Consider the following 26,932-nt stretch of genomic DNA (forward strand, 5'->3'; position numbering starts at 1 on the left):
ATTTCTGACTGGTCCTCATTAAATTCCTTGAGCATCCTTATAACTAGTGCTTTGAACTCTGCATCTGTTAGATTACTTATCTCCATTTTGTTTAGTTCTTTTCCTGGAGTTTTGTTCTGTCCTTTCATTTGGGACATGTTTCTTTGTCTCCTCATTTTGGCTGCCTCCTTGTGTTTGTTTCTATGTATTAGACAGAACTGCTATGTCCCCTAGGCTTCCTAAAGTGGCTTATTATAGTAGGTGTCCTATAGGGTCCAGTGGCACAGCCTCCCTGATCACCACAACTGGGCCCTCGAGGTGTACCCCTCATATGAACTATGCACCCTTCTGTTGTAATTGAGTCTTGATTGCTGTTGGCAGATCAATGGGAGGGATTTACTCAGGCTGATCAGCTGCAAGAACTGGCTGTGCCCACTGACCACTGACCTCTGACTACCTTGGAGAATCAGCTATGCAGGGGCCCACCACACACAGCAAGACTTACTTCAGGAGGGCTCTGGTACCCGCTGAGTCCATTCCTGGAGTGTATTGCTTGTGGAGGTGGTTGGGTGGTGGTGCTTTCCCATGGTCCAAAGCTGTCCATTAAGTGTGCTGGCTCTAGGGCCTCCCGGGAAGTGAAGGACAAGGTCAGCCACTGCCTGTGCTCTACCCAGCACCACCAGGAATAAGCTGAAAAGTGACCTGCAAATGGCTGCTTCTTGTGCTAGGCTTGGTAGTGTCGTGGCAAGGCCAGGCTATGAACCAAAGCTGGCTGCTTCTGGTGCCAGGCCTTGGGCCTCTTAGTGACAGGTATGGGGCTCACTGAGGCCAGATGCTGCTTGTTTGATAGATCAGGAAAATCTGAAGCAGGACCCAAGACAGGGCAATGCTGTGGTAAAGCCACTGGAAACAGCTTGGATGGGCCTGATAGTTGGGTGAGGCAGGGTCAGTGAATCACCAGAGTGGGGCAAACCTTGTGAGCCAAGATATGGCGCTCATCTGCTGGTCCTGTGGGGGAAGGGTTCACCAAAGGAATAGATGAAGGCCCCTGCCAGCACACCTGTTGGGAGAAAGCTGCCCTACAGTTTTTGCCCCAATGCCAAATAACTCAGTTCCTTCCCTGTGTATCTCTGGTACATTTCAAGCTACCTCTCTCATGCTGGAACATGTAGGGTGAGAGTCCAAGTCAGTCTATGCGTGCATTCTTCAAGAGGAACTGCCTGGGACTGCATCAGCCTAGCCTCCCTCAGCCTCAGTTCCTGTTGCTTTTTATAGCCAGAAGTTATGGGGATTCTTTTCCTGGCACTGGAACCCTGAGCTGGGGGCCTGGTATGGTACCAGGACCCATCACTCCTCAGAGTGGACCTTCACAGCCCAGGTATCCCTCCTGATTTTTTGTTGTTGTTGTTCAGATAGAGTGGGGAGGGAGAGAGAGAGAGAGAAACATCAACGTGAAAGGGACACATTGAGTGGTTGCCACCCCGCATGACCCAACCAGGGCCGGGCACAAACTGCAACCAAGGTACGTGCTCTCAGTGGGAACCAAACCCGGGTCTCTCTGGACTGCAGGCCGACGCTCTACTGCTGAGCCAATCCGGCCAGGGCTCCCTCCTGATTTTTATCTGCCACACATGGGTGTGCAACCAGCCCATCCATGTGTCCGCCCCTCCTACCAGTCTCCATGTAGCTTCTCATTTAATTTCATAGTTGTAGGACTTCCATACAGTGTGATTTCAGACAGTTTTGAATGATGGTTCTTCTATAGCCTAGTTGTAATTTTGTTGTTGTGGGAGGAAGTGAGTACTGCGTTTACCTATGCCACCATCTTGGCCGAAAGTCCCTCAGTTGTGTTGATCTTTTCAAAATCAGCTTCTGGCTTCATTGATCTTTTGTATTGTTTCCTTAGAGTCTATTTTGTTTTTTTCTCCTCTGACTTTTATTATTTTCTTTATTCTCACTTTTGGCTGTTTGTTCTTTTTCTAGTTTCTTTGTGTATAAAGTTAGATAGTATATTTGATATTTTTATTGTTTCTTGAGATATGCCTGTATTACTTTGAATTTTCCTCTTCTGACTGCTTTGGCTGTGTCTCATAGATTATTTATTTATTCTTTTTAGTATCTTTAAAAAAAATTTTTTTTTTATCCTCACCTTAGGACATTTTTCCTTTTTTGTTCAGATAGAGTGGGAGAAAGAGAGAGGGAGGAAGGGAGAGAGAGACAGAGAGAAAACATCAATGTGAAAGGGACACAGCAAGTGGCTGCCTCCCATACGACCCAACCAGGGACAGGGCCAAACTGCAATCAAGGTACGTGCCCTTAGTGGGAACTGAACCTGGGTCTCTCTGGACCATGGGCCGATGCTCTAACTGCTGAGCCAAACTGGCCAGGGCGATTTTGTGTCTTTTTGTTTTCATTATTATTTGTCTCAAGGTATCTTTTGATTTCTTCCTTGATCTTATTGTTAATCCATTAATTGTTTAGCAGCATGTTATTTAGCCTCCACGTGTTTGTTATTTTTCAGTTTTCTTCTTGTAATTTTTCTAGTTTCATACCATCAGAATTGGAGAAGATGCTCAATATGATTTCAGTCTTCTTAAAATTTATTGAGACTTGTTTTGTGTCTTAACATGTGGTTTCTTCTGGGGATGTTCCATGTGTACTTGAGAGGATGTCTTTTCTGCTGTTTTGTGGTGAAATTCTCTAACATAATTCAAATCCACCTATGTAATGTGTCATTTAAGGCAACTGTCTCCTTGACATCTATCCATTTATTGACATCTATCCATTGATGTTGGTAAAATGTTAAAGTTACCAACTATGATGTTATTACTGTCTACTCTTCCTTTACGTCCAAAAATATTTTCTTTATATGTTTATTTTTTTAAATCCTCATATGAGGATATGTTTATTGATTTTAGAGTGGGGGGGGGAGAAATATTAACATGAGAAATATTGATTAGTTGCCTTCTGTACATCCCGACTGGGGATCAAACCCACAACCTAGGTACATGGCCTGACCAGAAACTGAACTTGTGAACTTCTGGTACACTGGACAATGCTCCAGCCAACTGAGCCACACCTGCCAGGACCTGACTGGTTCTTTATTATGGTTTCTAGCTCTCTGTGTAAGTTCTCACTGAGTTCATCTATTCTTTCCCTGAGTTCATTGAGCATCCATGTACTTGTGCATCTAAACTCTATCTGGTAGATTTCTTGCCTTCATTTCCTTTAGTTCTTTTTATGGAGTTTTGTCCTGTTCTTTCATTTGGGATATGTTTCTTTGTCTCCTCGTTTTGTCTGCCTTCCAGTGTTTGTTTCATGTATAAGAAGACCTGCTACATCTACCAGTCTTGGGAGTGTGGTCTTAGGTGGTAGGTGTTCTCTGAGGCCCAGTGGTGCAGTCTCCCTGGTCACCTGAGTCTGGTGGACCAGGAGTATCCCTCTTGTGAACTGTGTGTGCCCTTCTGTTACAGTTGAACCTTGATTGCTGTTGGCACATCAGTGTGTGGAATTGACTCTCCGGTTGACTGGTTGCGAGGACTGGCTGTGACTACAACAGACATGCTTTTGTGTGGGGTCTGACCCCATAGGGTGGGATTTCCCTTAGCGGGGCTCAGGTGCCTGTTGAGTCCACCCTATGGTGTGTTGATTTTGGAATGAGTTGGTGATCCTCTGGCATTGGTGAAGCTGGTCACTGGGCATCTTGGTTCTGGGGCCTCTTGGAAAGGGCTATGGTGCATGCAAGGCCAGCTGCTGCCTATGCCCATCTCAGGACCACTTGGTAGAAACTACAAAGTAATCTGTGGTTGACAGGCTTGGAGGCACCTGGGAGAGACTATCCTGTTAGATGAGGTCTGCGGCCACTAGTCCTGGGCTGTGAGCTGCTCAGCAAGAGGTACAAGGCATATGAAAGCCCCTGCTTGTTTGGGTTCTGTGGACCTTTCAGAGATTTTAGGTAAGTCTGCAGCATGGGTCAAGGCTGGCCACTTGTAAGGAAGAGGCGCTAAAAGTGGTTCCAGCCTGTTCACGAGTTTGGTGGGATGGGTTCTCAGAGGATCACCATAGTGGGGCAAGTGGCGTTATCAGTTTAACTGAGATTAAGATCTGGCTCCTGCCTGCTCCTGCAGGCTGAGTGGGGAAGGGCTCAACCAGGGAACAAGGAACCATTGCACCTGCCAGCACTTTTTTTCCTGGCCAGAGCTATCTCACCAGCCCTGGCTCTGAGGGCAGACAATTACGTTTCTCACCCTGTGTCCCTGGTGCGCTTTTCAAGCTGCTTGCTGTCCCAGAGTTGGAACTCAGCTAAAGTGAGTCTGTTGGTGAGTAAGTTAATGCACATTTCTTTTAAGTGGAATGCCTCGGACTACAGCTGCCCGCCGTCTTCTTGTTGATTTTCACAGCCAGATGTTGTGGGAACTCCTTTTTGCAACACTGGTGGTCTGAGCTGGGGAGCCCAATGAGGGGCTGGGACCCCTTGCTTTTCATTTGGGGCCTCCGCAGCTGAGTATCCCTCTTAATCATCACATGTGGGTGTACAACCAGCCCATTTGGTGTCTCTGCTCCTCTTACAAGTGTTGAACTGGGTTCTTCTTTATATCTTTAATGATAGGAGTTCTATGTAGTCATAAGGATGGTTGTTCTGTAATTTAGCTGTGGTTGGGGGAGGAGGCGAGCATTGCACTAACTTGGCCTGCCATCTGACTAGAAGTCTAAATGATATCTTACTGTGGTTTTGGTTTGCAATCATCTAATGATTAGTGATGGTTATCATCTTTTTTTTCTTTTTATCCTCACCCAAGGACATTTTTGCATTTATCTTCAGATATAGTGGAAGAGAGAAAGGGAGGAAAAAAAAGAGAAACATCGATGTGAGAGAGACACATGACTGGTTGCCACCCACACAATCCCAACCAGGGCCGGGGACAAACTGTAACCGAGGTACATGCCCTTAGCAGGAACTGAACCCAGGACTCTCTAGCTCGCGGGCTGACACTCTAACCACTGACCTGCCAGAGCTGGTTAGCATCTTTTAATGTGCCTGTTGCACATTTGTATATGTCACCTTTGGAGAAGTGTCTACTTATGTTCTCTGCCCATTTTTAAATTTGTTGTGTTGTTAATTCTCTGGTTTCTACTTCACTAATTTCAGCTTTAATCTTTGCTATTTCCTTCTTTTTGCTTACTTTAGGTTTTGTTTGGTCTTCTTTTCCTGTGTCTTAAGGCAGAATTTAGGTTATTCATTTGAGATCACTCTTTTCTTTTATTTTCTTTTTTTTAATGAATTATTTATTTATTTTTTTGTTACAGATATTTTTACCTTTTTACCCATTGGCACCCCCCACCCCGCCCCGTCCCCGGCTTAGTTGTCCATGTCCATTGGTCATGCATACATGCATATAAGTTCTGTGGTTTATCTCTTCCCACCCCCTGAGGAATGTCAGTCTGTGCCCTACTTCCATGTTTCTGGGTCTACTGTATTCCTCAGACTGTTATGTTCATTATATTCCGTATATAAGTGAGATCATGTGGTATTTGTCTTTTTCTGCTTGGCTTCTTTCACTTAGGATAATACTTTCCAGGTCCCTCCATGTCGTCTCAAAGGATAAGAGATCTTTCTTTCTTACCGCTGCATAGTACTCCATTGTGTATATGTACCACAGCTTTTTTATCCGTCTACTGGTGGACACTTGGGCTGTTTCCAGATCTTAGCTATTGTAAATAGTGCTGCTATGAACATGGGGGTACATATATTCTTCCTGATTGGTGTTTTAGGCTTCTTAGGGTATATTCCTAAAAGTGGGATCACTGGGTCAAATGGAAGTTCAATTTTTAATTTTTTGAGGTAGCACCATATTGTTTTCCATAGCGGCTGCACCAGTCTGCATTCCCACCAGCAGTGTATTAGAGTCCCCTTTTCTCCACACCCTCGCCAACACTTGTTGTTTGATGATTTGTTGATGGCTGAGATCACTCTTTTCTAAATATAGGACTTTACAACCTAACTTTCCCTCCAACTAGTACTTTAGCTGCATCCCATGTGTTTTGGTGCATTGTATCCTCATTTTCATTCATCTCAAGGTATTTTTCCAATTTCCACTGTAAATTATTCTTTTACTCACTGATTATTTAGAAGTATGTTAATTTCCATGTTTGTGAATTTCTTTAGTTTCTTCCTATAACAGATTCCATTCCATTGTTGTGGGAAAACATGCTTTGTAAGATTTCAGTTATTTCAAATTTACTGAGGTTTGTCTTATGCCACAGCATATGGTCTATACTCGAGACTGTTCCATGTGTACTTGAGAGAAATGTGTATTTTGCTATTACAGGGTGGATTTTTCTGTAGATGTCTTTCAGGTTTTGTTAGTTTATAGTGATGTTAAAGTCTTCTATTTTCTTGTTGATCAGTTTAGTGGATCTATTCATTATTGCTCTTTAAAACATATTTGATGATTGAAAGAAAAAATTATAACATTGTTCAGTAGGATTTACATTGCATGTAAATGTAATATGACATCTATAACAAAGGGAAGAGAAAAAAAAGGCATAAGATTTGTACATTCTACTTGAAATAGTATTCATTCTGCCCTGGCCAGTGTAGCTCGGTTGGTTGGGTGTCATCCGTGCATCAGGTTGCTGGTTTGATTCCCAGTCAAGGGCATATGCCCAGGTTGCAGGCTCCATCCTGGTGGGGGGTGCAGGTGGCAGCTGAGGGATGTTGCGATCTCACATCGATGTTTCTCTCTCTCTCCATCTGCCTCCCTCTCTCTCTAAAATCAATATAAACTATTCTTTAAAAAAAAAAAAAAACTATTCATTCTAAGTAGTTTGTGAGTAATTGTGTGAGTATATTGTTGTTTTTGTTTTTTTTTTATCTTCACCGGAGGACATTTTTTTCCCCCATTTTTTGTTCAGTTAGAGCAGGAGGGAGAAAGAGGAAGAGAGAGAGAGAGAAACATCAATGTGAAGGGACACATCGAGTGGCTGCCACCCGCACAACCAACCAGGGCCGGGGACAAACTGCAACCGAGGTACGTGCCCTTAGCGGGATTCAAACCTGGGTCTCTCTGTACCACAGGCCGACGCTCCAACCGCTGAGCCAAACTGGCCAGGGCTGTGTGAGTATATTGTGATCCCTACAGCCACTTAAAAAATGACTGTCCAGCCCTGGCTGGTTTGGCTCAATGGTTAGAGTGTCGGCCTGTGGTCCAGAGAGACCTGGGTTCGGTTCCCGCTAAGGGCACGTACCTCGGTTGCAGTTTGTCCCCAGCCCTGGTTGGTTGTGTGGGTGGCAGCCACTCGATGTGTCCCTGTCACATCGATGTTTCTCTCTCTCTCTTCCTCTCACTTTATCTGAACAAAAAATGGAAAAATGTCCTCGGGTGAGGATTAAAAAAAAAAGAAGAAACTTGTTTTAAATCATTATATATATATATATTTTACTTATATATAAAATATAAGTAAAGGGATAAAAAGAGAAATATCACAGATGCATTAATTAAGAGAGTGGCCATATTAGTATTAGACAAAGTAGATTTAAGAGTTAAAAAACAAACCCAGGTATAATGAAGAACACTGCATAATGATAAAAGGGTCAATTTCCCAAGAAGACATAACAATCTTTGATGTGTTTGCATTTACTACCAGAGCTTCCAAATTCATGAAGCAAAAACCAACAGACATGAAAGGAGTGACAAATAAAATTAGAGTTGGAGACTTCAATATTCCACGCTCTATAATTGATATAAATAGTAGAAAATCAGTAAAGACACAGGAAAACTGCCTGGCTGATGTGGTTCAGTGGTTGAGCACTGACCCATGCACCAAGAGATTGCAGGTTCTATTCTTGATCAGGACACATGCCCAGGTTATGGGCCTGATTCCCAGTGGGAGGCATGCAGGAAGCAGCCAATCGATATTCTCTCATTGATGTTTCTCTCTCCTTCTCCCTTCCTCTCTCTCTAAAAATCAATCAATAAAGAAAAAAAAAGACACAGGAAAACTGAACAGGACCATCAAATAACTGTATCTGACATTTGTAGAATGCTCTACCCTTCAAAAAGAGAATATCCATTCAAGTGCACATGGAAGATTCACCAATACAGACTATATCCTGAGTCATAAAACAAATCTTAACAATGTAAAAATAATTGCAATCATGCCAAGTACATCCTCTGACCATATGGAAGCAGAACAGGAATCAATAAGACAAACATAACTGGAGCATCTCTAAACATTTAAAAATAGAACAAGAGACTTCTAAATAACCCATGTATCAAAGAGAAAATCTCAAGGGCAATTAGAAAATATTAATATCCCTTATGAACTTAGATGCAAAATAATCAAAACAATATTAGCAAATTGAATCAAGTACTAGTATATAAAACGTATATTCCACCTCAAAAAGCCATGAAATTCTGAAAAATGCTATACCATGGATGAGTCATGAAAACATTATGCTAAATCAAATAGGACAGACACAAAAGAATAAATACCATATGATTCCAATTATCTGAGGTATCTAGAATTGGTAAATTAAGAGAGACATAGAGTAGAGTAGAGGTTACCAGGGGTTGCAGAGGGGACAATGGGGAGTTATTGTTTAACATATACAATTTCTCTTTGGTATGAAAAAATCTCTGGGAAATAGATAGTGGTGATGGTTACATAACATTATAAATGTATGTAATACCATCGAATTGTACACTTAAAAATAGTTAAAATGGCCCTGGCCGGTTTGGCTCAGCGGTTAGAGCGTTGGCCCGCGGTCCAGAGAGACCTGGGTTTGGTTCCCGCTAAGGGCACGTACCTTGGTTGTGGTTTGTCCCCAGCCCTGGTTGGGTTGTGCGGGTGGCAGTCACTTGATGTGTCCCTTTCACGTCCATGTTTCTCTCTCTCCCTCTCTCTCTCCCTCCCACTCTATCTGAACAAAATTGGAAAAATGTCCTCAGGTGAGGATTAAAAAAAAAGTTAAAATGATAAATTTTGTCATGTGTATTTTACCACAAATAACAAACAAACAAACAAAAATCACAACTACATGGGGTTTATCCTGGAAATTAAAGGATGGTCTAATATTCTAAAATCAAGCAACAAAATCATATTAACAGCTTAAAAAAGAAAAGTTACATGATTATGTAAAGTAATACAGAAAAAGCATTTGACATAATTCAATGTTCATTCAAGACAAAAACTGTCAGCAAAGTAGGAATAGAAGGGAATTTTCTTCACCTGGTAAAGGCATCTACAAAATATTTACAGGTAGTGCTCGCTTCAGCAGCACATATACTAAAATTGGAACGATACAGAGAAGATTAGCATGGCCCCTGCGCAAGGATGACACGCAAAATATTTACAGCTAACATCTACTTAATGGTGAAAGTCTTTCCCCTTAAGATCAGAAACACGGGAAGAATGTCCTCTCACTAGTCTCATTCAATATTGTATTAGGAGTCCTAGACCAATGAAATAAAGCAAGATAAAGAAAAGGCATCCAAATTAGAAATAAAAGGCATATGTAGATATACAAATAGTCTGTGTTTATGTAAAATACCAAGGAACCTACAAAAAAATTCTTCTAGAACTAAAAGGTTAGTTTAACAATGTCACAGGATACAAAGTCAACACAAAAATCAATTGTGTTCCTCTACACTAGCAATGTACAATGGAAGCTGAAATTTAAAAAATGATACCATTTGCCCTGGCCGGTTTGGCTCAGCGGTTAGAGCATCGGCCTGTGGTCCCCAAAGACCCTGGTTCGGTTCCCGCTAAGGGCATGTACCTCAGTTGCAGTTTGTCCCCGGCCCTGGTTGGGTTGTGCGGGTGGCAACTACTCGATGTGTCCCTTTCACGTCGATGTTTCTCTCTCTCTCTCTTCCTCCCACTCTGTCTGAACAAAATATCAAAAAATGTCCTCGGGTGAGGATAAAAAAAAAAAAATGATACCATTTGTATTAGCTAGATGAAAAAATGTAATTGCTATAACCTAACAAAACATGGACACAATGTATATGCTTAAAACCACAAAATGCTGATGAAAGCAAGGAAGACACAAATAAATAGTCCATGTCTATGCTCCTGGACTGAAAGACATAGAAAACATGGCAATTCTCCCTGTATTAATCTGTAGATTAAACATATTTCCAATTGCTCCTAGCACAATTTTCAATAGAATATTTGATTTTAGAATGTGTCTACATAAGAAATGTCCAAGCCTGTGAAGAATTTTGTCACTTTGTTTTAGCCAAACTGTGGACAAATGCTTAGATGCAAAACCTCAATGGATTGAGTTAATGCTCCAGAGAAGAGCAGTTTAGCACCTTAATTTATACATTACAATAAAAGAGAAGGCAGGTGTAAGTGCGTTACATGAAATCCATTGGTGATAGATGAGGGAGGTGGGAGAAAGCAAAGCAGGGAAATCTCTGGGATTGGATGAAAAGTAAAATGATAGACCCATCCTTCTTTTACAGGATAGTTAACAGTCAACAATGAACAATTAACGTAATAGTAACAATGAGGGGATTTGTTTCCACCCTGGTGCACAGGTTGTGCCCTGAGAGGTCTGGGAAAAAAAGAAGTTACCCCACATTCCAAAAGTCTGTTATCTTAGATGCAAAAAGACAATAGGCTCCATTAAGGTGAAAATTGACCTTTGTCAGGGAAGATGCTGGCCCAGGACATGACTATGACTACCTGCCATGAACTGCTCTTAGTTAAGTTTAAATTTCAGACCATCCTTTGTGGTTACTTTAGGTCTTTGAGTTTGTAAAGGTGCCAGGAAGGCCTCCCTGAGCTTGTCAGGTTAGCATGTGGCCCCATTTCCTCCACAAATGTATGTGAAAAGGCAAAGGAACTAAAAAATACGACAACTTTGACAAAGAAATGTAAAATTGGAGGAATCACATTACTCAATTTTAAGGCATACAAAGCTACAGTAGTCAAGACAGTGAAACGTCTGCATAAAGACACACGCATAAACCAATGAAGAAAATGGAGAATCCTGACCTACACCGACACGCTGGCCAGGGCTTCTGTCATCTTTCTACTTGATTATCTAAGGGAAACTAGGTCAGTGCCCCTGACTAACAGGTCAGTGCCCCTGACTAAGTAGCCACGTAGTGCATGGTTTAACAATTCTTGCGGAACTCGGGTTGAAAACTGCTGACCTAGCGGCTAGTCCTCGGCCCCAGCCTGGGTAGATGCTCCTTTTCCCAACTCGGCGCCGCCTGCGCTCTCACCGCTGGGAAATGGAAACCTGGCGACCGCAGGGCGGGCACCGAGCCCAGGGCGGCGCCCGCGGGATGTGCGCAGAGCGTTGGGCCAGAGCCCTGTGCGCAGAGCGTCGTGCGCGCCAGAGCGCCGCCGGGGCTGCCGCCGCCGCCGTCGTGGCGCATAGTGCTGACGCACCACGCACGCGGGGCGGGACGCTCCTCTGCCGGCGACGGCGCTGCGTCACTGGCTTTCAGGCGCTCGGCTCCTGGAAACGGTGACTGCCGTGGGCCTCAGCGCTGGCCTCTCCCGCCCGGGGAGCCCGTCCGCGGCGCGATGAGGCGCAGCAAAGCGGAGGTGGAGCGCTACATCGCCTCGGTGCAGGGCTTCGCCCCGTCGCCCCGAGAGGTGAGCGGGTCCTGGAGACACGGATGGCTTCGGCCCGGCCGCGGCCCCGCGTGGCGCCCGCCTCATGGCTCCGGCGACCGCGGCTCCCTCCGCTGATGCTGAGGCGCCGGCCGGCTCTCCGGTCCGGTGGGCGCGGGGGGCTCGCGAGCTCGAGGGGGCGGGAGAGGGGCGAATCCGCGCCGGGCGGCCGTTGGTGCCCGCGCTTCCTGTTCCTCCGGGCCCTTCCGACGGTCCGCACCCGGGCCCACCCTGCGCGGAGCCTCTCGGGCGCGGGCGGGCCTCGTCCCCGCTTGGGCCGCTGCCATGTCCGGCGGGGTTCTCCGCGTCCCGGCCGCCGGGGCGGCGCCGTCCAGCTGGGAGGTCGGGGGAACCCGCGGGGACCGGTTCCGGGTGGGCTGCTGCTGCGACGGGACGGCCGTGGGCGCCCGGCGACCCGGCCAGGGCAGCGGCTCGGCACCTGCCGGCCGGCCGGCGGCGGGTGACCCGGAGCCCCGCGTGAGGCGGGCTTGCCCCGCCCCAGCGCCCTGCGAACTTCGCTGCTGGCGGCCTCTTCCTGTCCTTCTACAACGGAGTTCTGGGGGTTCTGACTTCCTCGCAGGCGTCGTTACTGTCCGCAGCGTGCTCGCCTTTCACCCCGCGCTCCTTGGGGCGGTTTTGCTCTGTGAAGATACGCAACGTACTGGGGTGTTTGTGTTGGGCGGACCCGAGGGTGGGCTGTGTGGGGAGAAGGGCACGGCTGGTCGCCGCGTGCGCGGTGGGCCGGGGCAGGTCAGAGGACGGCCCAGGTGAAGCATGGAGGGCCCGGCTGCGAACAGTGAGCACGAGATAGACGTCGGTGTGGGTCAGGGCCTATGAGAAGAAAGATACACGAGGAAGTTACAGAAACGGCACCCCAAACCCAAGGTCCATCTCAGCGTACTTGTGTCTTTTGTCACACGTTAGGAACATGTTACCTTATTTTGGGCTCCCAACAACCCTGTGGTTATTGACACCTGGAGAGATGAAAGACACTTGTCCAAGGTCAGTAGAGGGCTGAGCAGGATTTTGGTAAAGGGTCGGTTTCATTTGTTTAGGAGTAGTGGAGTAGGGTAGTCTGTTCCTTCAGAGAAGAGGTACCTGCAAATGTGCCGCCTGAGTCTAAAACAGGATTTTACTAAAGGTTTCTGTACCCCTGACATTGATAGGATTTTTAAAAAAGGAACTTTAGAGCTTTCATGAGATTGTTAGTGGGGACCCTGGCTCCTCAAAATTAAGAACCGCTGGTCTAGACAGAAGTTAGAGTGTTTTTTGAACTACCTAACTTTTTTATCAAATAAAGAGGGTAGGGGGCAAAAAAATTTTAAGGACTGGTTATTTATGGACATGTCTTTTTTATGTTAAAGAGTATTATTTTAATCAGGTGTTTTTTTTCCCAAGCAAGGAGAAATCATTTACTTTAGAACCTGCGGATTTCAGTGTATTGATTGGCAATGAGTACGTTTGGAATATGTGATGGTGTTTAGTAAACTTATGTCTAAGTGAAATGACAAAAAAAGGTGCTTTGGATATTTGGAAGGGAGATGGTAGGGGCGGCAGGGACCGGCTCTGTGAAGATTAGTATTTACTTTGCTGCCCTTTGGCAGAGACTGGCCATGTGTGACTTGATCGTGCTTTCGAGGATGTCCCAGTTCTGCTGAAGTGATGGTTCCTGCTCAGATTTTCCCTGGCTTCCCTTGTGCTTCCATGTGTTCATCTCCTTTGTTTTGCCATTTTTCTTCTCCTTTTCTCCAGCTTTTGCCCTTGTTGAAATTTTCACTTGTGTTTCCTTAATTATTATTTTTCCAGGTGGGTTCTGTTTAGTTTTCCTAGATTTCTGTCAGGTTGGCTTTCCATTGCAGACCCCCAATTTCTGCTCCTCAGAAGCAGTTTGACAGCTCTTAGTTGGTTGTTCTTCCGTTTACATCTACACTTTATAGTTCTGAATAACATACATATATGCTTTTATTTCTTGGTCTCCTTTCCTCCATTTTAGATGCTTTCTACTCTGTTCCTCCAGACTTCTGTCCACAGGTGTTTTTATTTCCCCCCTTGTTCTTCCAGTACTGTTACTGTAATTTTTAGTTAAATGAATATTTAGTGTCTATAATTATAAGGCAAATATCTTTGCATTTGAATTGTCTTGATTGGGTAATTTTATTTTTTTCTGAAGTTAATAATGGCTTTATTTATTTATTTTTTTGGTTTGTTTGCTTTTCTGTGATGTAGTACTAATTCTTTACCCAGACTCAATTTAAATTCTCAAGTGTGATCAAACAGTTCACGTCATCCACAATTTCAAGTTAAGAAACATTTCTTAAAAGAGTTTCCCTTCTGGCCCTGTTGGGTTTGGCTCAGCAGTTAGAGCATCAGCCCTCTGACCCACCGGTTGCAGGTTTAATCCCGGTTCTGGTCTGGGTTGTTCAGGAGGCAACCAATGGATGCGTCTTCTCTCACATAGATGTTTCTGCCTCCTTCTCTCCCACTCTATCTAAAAATCAGTGGAAAAATGTTCTCGGGTGAGGATCGACAAAAAAATAAAATAGTCTTCCATCCTGGAGCACTCTTGTTTTACTTTTCCAGCCTGGAGTGGTTTCTGTTTCTCTTTCCTACACAGTTGTGCTCCTGGGACTTCCACTTTGCTGTGTTAGACTTTCAGTTTCTTGTAACTCTTACCCTCTTGACTTACCTCCTTCCTCTGTTTTGGTGTAGCACAATCTCAAGTTTGCTTTGAAAAGGAATGAATGGGAATTTTTTTTTAACATAGTAGTCTGAAAAATGTCTTTAATAGTCTTATTTTTATTTTTTTATCCTCACCTGAGGACATTTTTCCAATTTTTGTACAGATAGAGTGGGAGGGAGAGAGAGAGAGAGAGAAACATCGACGTAAAAGGGACACATCAAGTGGCTGCCACCCGCACGACCAACCAGGGCCGGGGACAAACTGCAACCGAAGTACGTGCCCTTAGCGGGAACCGAACCCAGGTCTCTCCGGACCGCAGGCTGATGCTTCAACCGCTGAGCCAAACCGGCCAGGGCTTTAATAGTTTGATTCTAGGTTCGAAATACTTGTTTCCTTGATTTTGAGAGCATTGCTTAATTTTCTGATTTTTTGTGTTCTTAGATGTCTGATGTGATTCAAGATTCTTCTCAATTGGCAAAGTTATTTCCTTCAGTTCTGGAAGATTTCTTTGAGCACCCACTCCCACCCCACCCCCCGTGTCTGTCTCTCTTTTCTTTTTTTCCCCAGTCATCTTTCAGGTGTGTTTGCTTGTTTATTTTTGTAATTAAAATTTTTTTTTTAGTTTTAAATTACAGTTTACAGTATTGTTCTTTTTTAAAAATTGATTTTAGAGAGCCCGATTGGTGTGACTTAGTGGTTGAGCATCGACCCATGCACCAGATGTCTCCTGGTTAGGGCACATGCCCAGGTTGTGGGCCAAACCCTCAGTGGGGTCATGTAGGAGGTGGCCAGTCGATGGTCTCTCATCGATGTTTCTATCTCTCCCTTTCCTTTCCTCTTTCTCTAAAATCAATAAAGAAAAAAATTGGTTTTAGAGAGAGGAAGGGAATGGGAGAGAGAGAAACATCTATTGGCTGCCTTCTGCACGTGCCTCCTACCAGGGACCGAGTGTGAAACCTGAGCATTTGCCCAGACTGGGAATTGAACCCTTTGGTGCATGGGACTATGCTCAACCAACTAAGCCACACCAGCCAGGGCTCAATAGTGTTCTTTATTAGTTTCAGATATACAGCATAGTAGTTAAAAAGTTATGTACTTTACAGAGTGGACCCTCCTGTCTCCATACATAGTTACCATGATATTATTGAATATGTTTCCTATGCTGTAATGTACATCTCTGCAGCTATTCTGTTAACTACCAATTTGTACTGCCAATCCCTTCATTTATTTCCCCCAGCTTCTCAACACCCCTCCCCTCTGACAACTCTATCTGTTCTCTATGAGTCTGTTTTTATTTTGTTTGTTTATTTTGTTCTTTAGATCCCACATATAAGTGAAAGCATAATTTGGTTCTGGTTTGATCTTCCAAATTTTTCTCTCATTTGTGTCTTATGTTTTTTTTTTCTTATTTTTTGGAGAGATTTCCTGTAACCTTATTGTCCAGGGAAGGGAATTGGGGAACCCACCATTTAGTAGCCATCTAGACTTTGTTTACCCTTACCCTTACCCTTTTCAGTTCTCCACAAGTTTGGAGCCCATCAGTTTATACTAAGAACAAGCTGATTTACTTCAACTTTTTGCAGAGTTTGTGTGTGGGAGAGGGTAGTCAGTTGTGGCATCTTTCAAGGTCTGAACATTTTTATTTTTATAGCCTCACATCAGTTCTTGATACTTAGCAGCTTAAGGCAATTTAAGCATTTGCTTACAGTGTCATACGATGTCATGGAAAGAAGCATACTGGCTGCATCACAGATCTACCTGTAAGGCATTACCCAGGGCACAAAGCTTTGTATGTATTATGTATTCTTATATAAGACACATATTCTTTAGCTTTTGAGAGATCACCAAACTTTTCAGTTCCTTTGTGAAATCAGAGGACTGAAGACAGAAGATTGTCAAGTTTCCCCTAACTTTTATGGTTGCATATATTAGTCTTTAATAATTGTTATTTATCGTAAGATAGTCTGCTTTAATTGATTTTACAGAGGAGGGGGAGAGGGGCAGAGGGAGGGAGAGAGGGTGAGAAAAAAATTGATTGATTGCTTATATCATGTGTCTGGACTAGGAATTGAATCTGTAACTCAGGTATGTGCCCTGACCTGGAATTGAACCAGCAACCTTTTGGTGCACAGGATGACCCTCAAATAACTGAGCCATTCTGGTCTGGCTGTAGAACAGAAAATTTTTATTCTAATGAAACAGCTTATCAATTCTTTCATGTATTGTGTCATTGGTGTTGTATGTAAAAAGTCTTAGCCAAAGCTATGGTCATCTAGATTTTCTTCTATGTTATCTACTAGAAGTTTTATAGTTTTGTGTTTTACATTTTGAGGTTTTGAGTTAAATTCTATGAAGGGTGTAGATTCATTTGTTTGCATGGATGTCCAATTGTTTCAACACCCTATGTTGAAAGACTGTTTTTTCCATTATGTCTTTGCTCCTTTGTTGAAGTTCATTTGACTCTTTTTTTTTTTTTTTAAATCTTCACCTGAGGATATTTTTGCCTTTATCTTCAGATAGAGCGGGAGGGAGAAAGGGAGGAAGAGAGAGAGAGACAGGCAGGCAGGCAGGCAGGCAGGCAGACATCGATATGAGAGAGAGACATTGAGTGGTTGCCACCCACATGACCCCAACTGCAACCGAGGTAAGTGCCCTTAGCGGGAACCGAACCTGGGACTCTCAGGTCTGCGGGCCGACGCTCTAACTGCTAAGCCAAACTGGCCAGGGCCATTTGACTCTATTTTTGCAGTTCTATTTCTGGGTACTTTGTTCTGTCCCATTTTACTATTTATACTTGCACTAATATCACATTGTCTTGATTACTGGAGCTCTGTATTGAAGTCAGGTAGTGCCGTCCTCCAGCTTTCTCCTCCTTCAGTATGTTGTTGGCTATTCTGTTTCTTTTTGGCCTTTCTATAAAAACTTTTTTCCCCCCTTTATTTATTTTTAGAGAGAGAGGAAGGGAGAGGGAGAGAGAGATAGAAACATCAATGAGAGAGAACATCGATTGGCTGTCTCCTGCAGGCCCCCACTGGGGATTGAGCCCACAACCTGGGCATGTGTCCTGACGTTCAACCCCTGAGCCACACCGGCTGGGCTCTATATAAACTTTTGAATCATATTGTTGATATCCACAAAATAATTTGCTGGGATTTTGGTTGGGATTGCATTGAATCTGTAGATGAAGTTGGGAAAAACTGACATCTTGTCAATACCCAGTTATCCTATTCATGAACATGGATAGTCTCTCCATTTATTTTGTTCTTCTATTTTATTCATCAGAGTTTTGTAGTTTTCTTCATATGGATCTTGTACATATGGTTAGACTTATAAGTATTTTATGTTTTGGTGTTAATGTAAATGGTACTGTATTTTTTTTTTTTTTTTTTTTTTATCCTCACCCGAGGATATTTTTCCATTTTTTGTACAGATAGAGTGGGAGGGAGAGAGAGAGAGAAACATCGATGTGAAGGGACACATCGAGTGGCTGCCACCCGCACGACCAACCAGGGCCGGGGACAAACTGCAACCGAAGTACGTGCCCTTAGCGGGAACCGAACCCGGGTCTCTCTGGACCGCAGTCCGACGCTCTAACCGCTGAGCCAAACTGGCCAGGGCTCTGGTACTGTATTTTTAATTTCATTTGTTACTGGTATATAGTAAAGTGTTTGGGTTTTTTATATTAACTTGTATCCTGCAATAATTGTTTATTTCCAGGACTGTTTTGGTTAGTTCTTTCAGGTTTTGTACATAGATAGATGTAAAGGGGTGGTGAAAGAGGGGACATCTTTTTCTGGTTCCTAACGTTAGCAAGAAAACTTTGCTTTATCCGTTCATCCATCAACAGACACTTAAGTTTTTTTCATATCCTGGCCATTGGAAATAATACTGCATTGAATATGGGGGTGTGTATATCTTTTCATGTTAATGTTTTTGTTTTCTCCATTTACTTTTAATCTGTATGTATTAAAAAAAAAACTTTTTTTTTTTTTTTTTTTTTTTACTGATTTTAGAGAGAGGGGAAGGGAGAGGAAGAAAGAAAAAGAAAAACATGGATGTGGGAGCAGAACATCGATAGGCTGCCTCCTGCTTGACCCCACTGGGGATCGAGCCCACACCCAGGATGTGTGTCCTGACTAGAAATCGAACCAGTAACCTTCTGGTGTACGGGATGATGCTCAACCAGCTGAGCCACACTGGCCAGTGCTAATTTGTATGAGTTTTTATATTTAATTTGGATTTCTTGTAGATAATTTATACAGTCAACCCTTGAACAACACGGGTTTGAACTGCGTGGATGTACTTATATGCAGATTGTTTTCAAGAAATATGCAGTTAGCACTTTGTATCCCTTGGTTTCTCATCTGTGGATTCAACCGAGAATTGAAACTACTTTTGATACGCATTTGGGAATTGCATTGGTAGGGGTGGGGAGGTGGGCTACTTAAACATGATTTTTCTAATGGGAGGGAGTCAGTTCCCCTAACCGTCACTTATTCAAGGGTCTGCTGTAGTTGCAAGCTGAAATGGCTAAAGCAAAGAGTAGTCATGCTATCTGAAAGTTTGTATTAATGAAAGACCTGCATTGTACTTGTTTTTGCTAACTGAAAAAAATCTGAAGAGGATTTTGTGCTTTTACCTATACAGTAGTTGGATCATAATCTTTGATCCACTCTGACAATGCTATCTTTTAATTGGTGCATTTAGACTATTGGATGTTTCAAGGTGATATTGATCTAGTTGAATAAATATCTACTATATTTGTCACTGTTTTCTATTTGTTGACCTTGTTTTTTGTTCCTGTTTTTGTCTTCTACTCTTTTTCTGCCTTTGTGATTTATTTTTCAATCCTCACCCGAGGACACTTCCAATTTTTGTTCAGGTAGAGTGGGAAAGAGAGAGGGAGAGAGAAACATGGATGTGAAAGGGATATATCGAGTGGCTGCCTCCTGCACAACCCAACCAGGGCCAGGGCCAGGGCACTGAACCCAGGTCTCTGGACCACAGGCCGATGCTCTAACCACTGAGCCAAACCGGCCAGGGCTGATTTTTAATTGTGCATTTTCTATGATTGCAGTTTTGCTTTTTTCTATCAATTATACTTTTTATTTTCGTTACTTGTTCAGTGGTTGCCCTAGAGTTAGCAATATACATTTACAGCTAGTCCAAGTCAGCTTTCAAATAACACTACATTATTTCATGGGTAATTGAGTATCTTATAATAACAAAAGAATCCTAATGCTTTCCTCCCAGCCCTTGTATCACTGCTGTGATTCATTTTACTTAGTATATGGAAACATACATGAGCATGTATATGTATACACACAAATACATTTTACATATCATACATAATTGAATACATGTTGGTATTTTGAACAAACTAGTATCAGATCAATTAAGAATTTTTTTATTCTCTTTACATAGATCTGAGTTTCTGACCTGTACCATTTTTTCTCTCTCTAAATAACTTTTATTAACATTTCTTGTAAGGCAGGCCTACTGCTAACAGATTTCTTTGATTTGTCTGAGAAAGTCTTTATTCTTTCATAAAGGATAATTTCACAGGATACAGAATTCTAGGGTAGTCATTTTTTCATCTCAACACTTGAAGTACTTCACTCTTTTCTTGCTTGCATGGGTTTTGAGGAGAATCTGAATGTAATTCTTATCTTTGCTTTTATGTAGGTGAGGTATTTTCCTCCTAGCTTCTATCAGGGTTTTTTCTTTGTCTTTCATTTGAAATAGTTTGAGTATGTTTTTTGTTTTATCCTCACCCGAGGACATTTTTCCATTTTTTGTTCATACAGAGCGGGAGGGAGAGATTGGGGGAGAGAGAGAGAGAGAGAGAAACATCGACATGAAAGGGACACATCGAGTGGCTGCCACCCGCATGACCCAACTAGGGCCGGGGACAAACTGCAACTGAGATATGTGCCCTTAACGGGAACAGAACCTGGGTCTCTCCGGACTGCAGGCCAACGCTCTAACCGCTGAGCCAAACCGGCCAAAGCTGAATATGTTTTGTCTATGTGTATTTTTTAAAAAAATATGCTTTTATTGATTTTTTTGAGAGAGAGAGAGAAAAAGAGAAATATCAATCAGCTGTCTCCTGCATGCCCCGTACTAGGGATCGTGCCTGCAACCCAGACAAATGCCTTGACCAGAATCGAAGCAGGACCTCTCAGTCCATGGGACAATACTCAGTCCACTGAGCCACACCAACTGGGCTATGTGTATTATTTATTTATTTTATTTATTGGTATTTATTATGCCTGGCTCTTTTGGGGTGATTTTTACCTTATCTCATTATTGGTAAAACTGAGGCCTTTGGTAGTGAACCACCAGTCCTGGTTCATTTTTCTGTTATCATATCATATATATTTTTTTCTTTATGTTACCTTCCTGGCACTTGCTCTAGATCTCATCCCTTTTAGTGTTCTGAGCTCTTATTTCCCCCTTTTCATTCCTTTATCTTTAACTTTTTCTCAACTGGCTGTTTTTCCTTAGCCTGAAAACATGTCCATGTTTTGTTTATTCTAAATAACTGTCCAGCCCTAGCCGATTTTGCTCAGTGGTTAGAGCATCAGCCTGCGGTCTGGAGAGACCCGGGTTTCATTTCCCGCTAAGGGCACGTACCTCGGTTGCAGTTTGTCCCCGGCCCTGATTGGTCGTGCGGGTGGCAGCCACTCGATGTGTCCCTGTCACGTCGATGTTTCTCTCTCTCATTCTATCTGAACAAAAAATGGAAAAGTGTCCTTGGGTGAGGATAAAATAAATAAATAAATAAATAACTGTCCACATCTATATCCCATCATAGCTCTGTTTCTTCCCTCACTTTGTCAGGCCCTTTTAAAATTATTTAGCAGTGTTGGCTTCCTAATAGAGGAAATAGTGTGATATACAGAAAGAAACATTTTATTTTTTTTTATTTTTTATTTTTTTATCCTCACCCGAGGACATTCTTCCATCTTTTTTTTTTTATTATTATTTTTTTTATTTTTTTATTTTTTTTAAATTTTTATTTATTTTTTTGTTCTTCCATCTTTTCACAGATAGAGTAGGAGGGAGAGAGAGGAAGAGAGAGAAAAACATCGACGTGAAAGGGACACATCGAGTGGCTGCCACCCTCATGACCGACCAGGGCCAGGGACAAACTGCAACCGAGGTACATGCCCTTAGCGGGAACCGAACCCGGGTCTCTCCGGACCGCAGGCCAATGCTCTAACCGCTGAGCCAAACCGGCCAGGGCAAGAAACATTTTAAAAATTGTCGCCTTGGCCCTGGCCGGTTTGGCTCAGCGGTTAGAGCGTCGGCCTGCGGTCCTGAGAGACCCGGGTTCGGTTCCCGCTAAGGGCATGTACCTCGGTTGCAGTTTGTCCCCGGCCCTGGTCGGTCGTGCGGGTGGCAGCCACTCGATGTGTTCCTTTCGCATCGATGTTTCTCTCTCTCTCTGTGTTCCTCTCTCTCCCTCCCACTCTACCTGAACAAAAAATGGAAAAATGTCCTCGGGTGAGGATTAAAAAAAAAATTGTTGCCTTGTCTACCTTATAAGTGTGTGTGTGTGTGTGTGTGTATGTGTGTGTGTTTGTGTTTGTTTATTTTTGTTTATTCACCCCTGAGGATAGTTTTCCATTGGGTTTTAGATAGAGTGGAGGGGAGGGAGAGCGAGAGACAGACAGACATTGTTTGGTTGCCTCCTGCATGACCCCAACTGGGGTGCTGGGATCAAACCTGCAACTCAGGTATGTGCCCTTGACCTGGAATTGAACCCGAGACCCTTTGGTTTTTGGGCCGATGCTCTAACCTCTAAGCCAAACTGGACAGGGCAACCTTTTTTATTTTTTTAAATTTTTATTTATTTTAGTTACAGATGTTTCTTCTTTTTTACCCCATTGACATCCTCATCCCCTTTTTATATTTTTTTGTTTGTTTGTTCAGACAGAGTGGAAGGGAGAGAGAAGAAGAGAGAGAGAAACATTGACGTGAAAGGGACACATTGAGCGGCTGCCACCCGCACAACCCAACTAGGGCCGGAGACAAACTACAAGCGAGGTACGTGCCCTTAGCGGGGACCGAACCCGGGTCTCTGGACCGCAGGCCGACTCTCTAACCACTGAGCCAAACTAGCCAGGGTTTTTTTTTATATTTTTAAGTTAAACTTTTTAAACCTCAACTTGTAATTTTTTATTTAAAATAGTAATCCTCTTACATATTCTTTGGTGAGGAATAGGAAGTGTGTGGTAGGAAAAAGGGGCTTTATTAAGTTAAGATGCCATAATATAAGAATTAGGTGGCATTCCTAAGTAGTATTCTAAATAAATGGAGAAGAGATGGATTATTTAATAGATGCTGCTGGAAGAATTGACACTTATTTAATGATTTATTTTAAAAGTAGGGTTCTAGCTTACATTATTTAGCAAAATAAGTTTCAGACTTAACTAATTTTGGCGAAGCGGAAAAAATATATAGATGAATATTTTATGTGTCTCAAATGAGAAAGACCTTTTTTATCATGTAATCTGAGAAAGTAAAGAGTAAAGATTATTATTGTGTAAAAATCAAAGTCTTATTTCACAAACTTATTAAGCACTGAGACAAATGTCAACCTAGGAAAACTGAAAAACCCACAAATACCATTGTGGTTAAGAATCCTTAAAAATTATTCAGACAGCTTTTCTCTGTTCTCTCAAAATTGGGCATGGCTAAAGTATATTAATAGAGAATTTATACTTTAAAAATTTCAGTGTGACTATTAAAATGGTCTTACTAATTTGAGAAATGCCAGGTTGACTTAGTGGTACCTCTCTTCTGCCTACCAAATTAGTAATGACTGAAGAAATGGAAAAGATCAGTTTTGAGGAATATACTCTGATTTAGGCATTTGAGTACTTAGTAAGGAAGTAAATTGATAGAAACTTTATGGAGGAGAATTGGTAATATAGCAAAAACTTCAAATTTTTATGTTCTTTGTCTTTTTTTTTTTTTTTGATCTTCACCTGAGGATATTTTTCTGTTTATCTTCAGATAGAGTGGGAGGGGGAGAGAGAGAAACATCTATGTGAGAGGGACACATCGTCTGGTGTCCTCCTACATGACCTTGACCAGGGCTGGGGATGAACTGCAACCAAGGTACATGCTCTTAACTGGAATCGAACCTGTGACTCATGGGTCCTCAGGCTGACGTTCTAAGTGCTGAGCCAAACTGGCCAGGGCAAATTTTTATATTCTTTGAACTAATTTTTAGAAATTTATTATAAGGACAAAGTCAGTGGGTACACAAATTTATCTGTATTTAAGTAAATATTGAATATGGCCTGGCCAGTGTGGCTCAGTGGTTGAGTGTCAACCCATGCACCAAGAGGTCGCCCAGTTTGATTCCTAGTCAGAGCACATGCCCAGGTTGTGGGACAAATCCCCAGTGAGGGGCATGCAGGAGGCGGCCAGTCGATGTTCTCTCCCATCCATGTTTCTATCTCTCTCCCTTTCCCTTCCTCTCTCTCTAAAATCAATAAAGAAAAAAAACTTCAAATATTGAATATGTACCACCTTTCAGAAACTGTTCTCGGTTTCATGGTAGTTATCAAACCTCAGGGCCCTACCTTTGTGGAGCCTACAGCTTTGAGGGATTGACAAACTCATAAAAGTAATAATAATAATTATGACTTGTATAAATGCAATGATGCAAATAAATAGGATTTTTTTAATCCTCACCCAAGGAGACTTTTGCATTTATCTTCAGATAGAGGGGGAGGAGAAGAGGGGGGAAGAGAAAGAGAGAAACATCGATGTGAGAGAGACACATGGACTGGTTGCCACCCACACAACCCCAACCTGGGCCAGGGGCAAACCACAACCGAGGTATCAGAGTCAGGTGTCTCTGGTCCGTGGGCTGACACTCCAAACCAGCCAGGGTGAAAGGAATTTTGTGATAAATAATGAAGGCATACTTCAGTCGGGGGGAAGGCAGTGGGGGAGCTGCTGTCCAGAACCATCTGAAATACCATCATGCTGCTGAGCTGTCTTGTTAAGGAGATTGTTAGCAGTGTTTAGTCAGCACCTCACTGGTGTTGCATTCACTTAGTTACTTCTTAGGCAAGCTCATGTACCAGTTATTTGAACTGCAGTTCTTGTACTGAGCAGAATATTATGAAGATAAACTGTCATCATTGGAGTAAAACCAGCCTATCTCATGAAGGTCTAAACCCAGCGCTATTACTGTATGAACAGTCCAATGATAGATTAATTCTTTTACGTGGTATCTTTTTTGATACTTTCTACTTAACACTAAAAAGTTCAGAAGAATTGAGAGACCCCACTTTCAGGGTCTGTATTCCTACTGAAAAATCTAGATAAAGTGAATGTTTTTCTATGTGCTTCACTGCCGTTTTCTCTCTACTTAGCTTGACTTAGAGTACCTGTTATGCTGTGACAGGTGTACTGGACCCAGCCTTGCCTGCCCAAGGTATAGAGGGGAGGGGATAGGGAGGTGAGTGGCACTGGGTCCTCCCACTTCACTTTGGCTGACTAGGGTAATGCTCCACAGGGTTGTCTTTGTTGCTGGTTCTCTCAGAGTCAATGCCCCTTAGCTGTTGTGGCTTTACGAGAATAGTGAGAATCTCTTGTTACATGTGTGTCTCACATTAGATGATGAGGCATTTGTCTATCTTAAGAGAATCATACAGTTTGTCATTTACGTGTCTTCACTGAATTTCTTCAGCTGACGTTGAAAGCACTGTGCAGAAATCACATCACAGCAGCACTCACTGTTGGTCCTTGTTAAAGTCAGGTTCCTCTGAGCCATCTCATCTGAAGAAACACATTTCAAACTGTAGTGGAAGCTATGGAAGGGATTTAAAATTTTAAGCAGAGGGATAATGTGATTTGTCTTATGTTTTAAAATGATACCCCTATGGCAGATGAATTAGATGGGAGGAAAAGTATGCAGAGGAAAACAGGAAGGAATTAGGTTTTTCAGTAGTCCCAGAGAGAGCTCGTATAGCAGGCTTGGACTTCATTAGTAGCAATACAGATATAGAAAAATGGATGGATTGACATAGCATAGAAGGAAGAACTGACAGCTAATGTTGATGATAATTTACACATACATTTAGCAATCAGGAGAGAGGAGGAGAGCCAAAGATATATTTGAGAGTCAACAGGTGAGCTGTCCTGAGAGGGAAGAGGACATAGGACGAATTCCTGGGGAAATTAGTGTGAGGAAGAGTCCATGAAGGAGTTGGAGAAGGAATAGCCACCTAAGGAGAAAGTCAAACAAAAGAAAGCAGGATGTCTTTGAAGTCATTTATGAAAGGAGTATTTCAAGAAGATGGGTGTGATTTCAGAGTATTTTTTTCAGGTTTTATAAGAAGGAAAAATTAAAACATATAAACAATTTAAACAATTAATTAAATTATTGTAGTCCATCTGCTGTCTCATCTGCCCTAGACTGCCCTAGTTAGCCACTTTATTCTGGTTTCTGATCAAGTAATTTCCTTAAAGAGACCTCTTCTGACAGACAGCCCTGCCTCTGTCTTATTTTATAGAATTTATAATGCCATTGTTTGTGCCCCACCACCATTACCAGCTAAGAAAGAAACATTTCCAACTAAACACGCCGCGTTAGGATGTCTGTGAGACCACTGCTGACTTTAGCTTTGTTAAAGTGTGACGCGCTGCAAATGATTGATGGAATGTTGTGAAATAGTGCTCTGTCCCGCTCCCATGCTATTTGCTTGTCATTTCTAAAATGCAGGCTTTTTGAAGGCAGAGACTTTAGGTTTATTGCTGATTCCCCAGTGCCTGGAAAAGTGCCTGGTGAATAGTAGGGACAGTGAACAAATCCTGAATATGTATTTTTTACAAATAAAATTGTTACCGGTGAGACGACGAGACCTTGGTTCTTGTCTTCTAGAAGGAAAGATTTCAGTTGAGAGACAGAGTGCAGAGACATGAGCAAGAATTAATTGGCTACAGCGAAAACACACTTAGGACAGTAAAACAAGGAAAGGCATAGGAGAAGCAACAGGAGAGCATACATAGACTGGCTGCTTTGGTTCACTATGAAGTCAGAGAAAAGGGGGCCTTAGAGACATTTTCAGGGGTGAGCCCAGGTTGAGCTGCTGCTGCCTACTGCTCCCCTGGTTGCAAGTCTCCTGGGGCCCCTTGGAGTTTAGGAGATAACCTGCCTAAAGGAATGGAGGAAGGTAATGGCAAGGGTGGGCTCCCCAGAAGGAGAACTGCAGGCTGGGTCCTTTGTGTTGAGGGTATTTATCTCTTGCAGACAGGAATCTTAGGGGAGTTTTCAGGGGAGGGTCTCAGTAGAATATTCATCAGCTTTCCAGGTGTGCTCTTTCAGGGTCCTGGTGTCTGCTGATTGGTTGGAGCCTAATACCTATTGTCCTAAGGCAGCCTTGGTATCATGTGTCTGGTTTTGCTGCTTTTCTGGGCCTGGAGATGAAATACAACTGAGGCCTAGATGGTTTCCTTAGGGATAAAAAGGTCAAGGGGTCTAAACTGCATGACCAGTGATACGAAAATTCAGGTGGTTCAAACCCCATGACTAGCGATATGTTAGGGAAGGAATGGTTAGCCTAGGGGTGGTGAGGTCCTTGTTTTCTCACTTTTGCCCCTTGCTAG

At 42.8% G+C, this 26,932-nt stretch overlaps 1 protein-coding gene and 1 non-coding gene across 7 annotated transcripts in view; both read left to right on the top strand.

Moving 5' to 3' along the window:
• Positions 1–9,243: 9,243 nt before the first annotated feature.
• LOC118627302 lies at positions 9,244–9,350 on the top strand. Its single transcript, XR_004959066.1, has one exon. It is a non-coding gene; the product is annotated as a U6 spliceosomal RNA (small nuclear RNA).
• A 2,065-nt stretch (positions 9,351–11,415) lies between these two features.
• RANBP2 (RAN binding protein 2) overlaps positions 11,416–26,932 on the top strand; it is a 74,122-nt gene continuing 58,605 nt past the window's right edge. For 2 of the 6 annotated variants that reach the window (XM_036257152.1, XM_036257161.1), the window contains exon 1: positions 11,417–11,598. In XM_036257152.1, coding sequence (XP_036113045.1) covers positions 11,527–11,598 — 72 coding nt within the window. In that variant the 5' untranslated portion in view covers positions 11,417–11,526. Of the gene's footprint in view, positions 11,599–14,864; positions 14,875–22,330; positions 22,349–26,932 lie in introns of those variants that run through there. The other 4 variants (XM_036257156.1, XM_036257158.1, XM_036257154.1 and 1 more) reach the window with 4 other exon arrangements.

The sequence above is a fragment of the Molossus molossus genome, unplaced genomic scaffold (genome assembly GCF_014108415.1).
Source record: "Molossus molossus isolate mMolMol1 unplaced genomic scaffold, mMolMol1.p scaffold_m16_p_12, whole genome shotgun sequence".
Classification (NCBI taxonomy): Eukaryota; Metazoa; Chordata; class Mammalia; order Chiroptera; family Molossidae; genus Molossus; species Molossus molossus.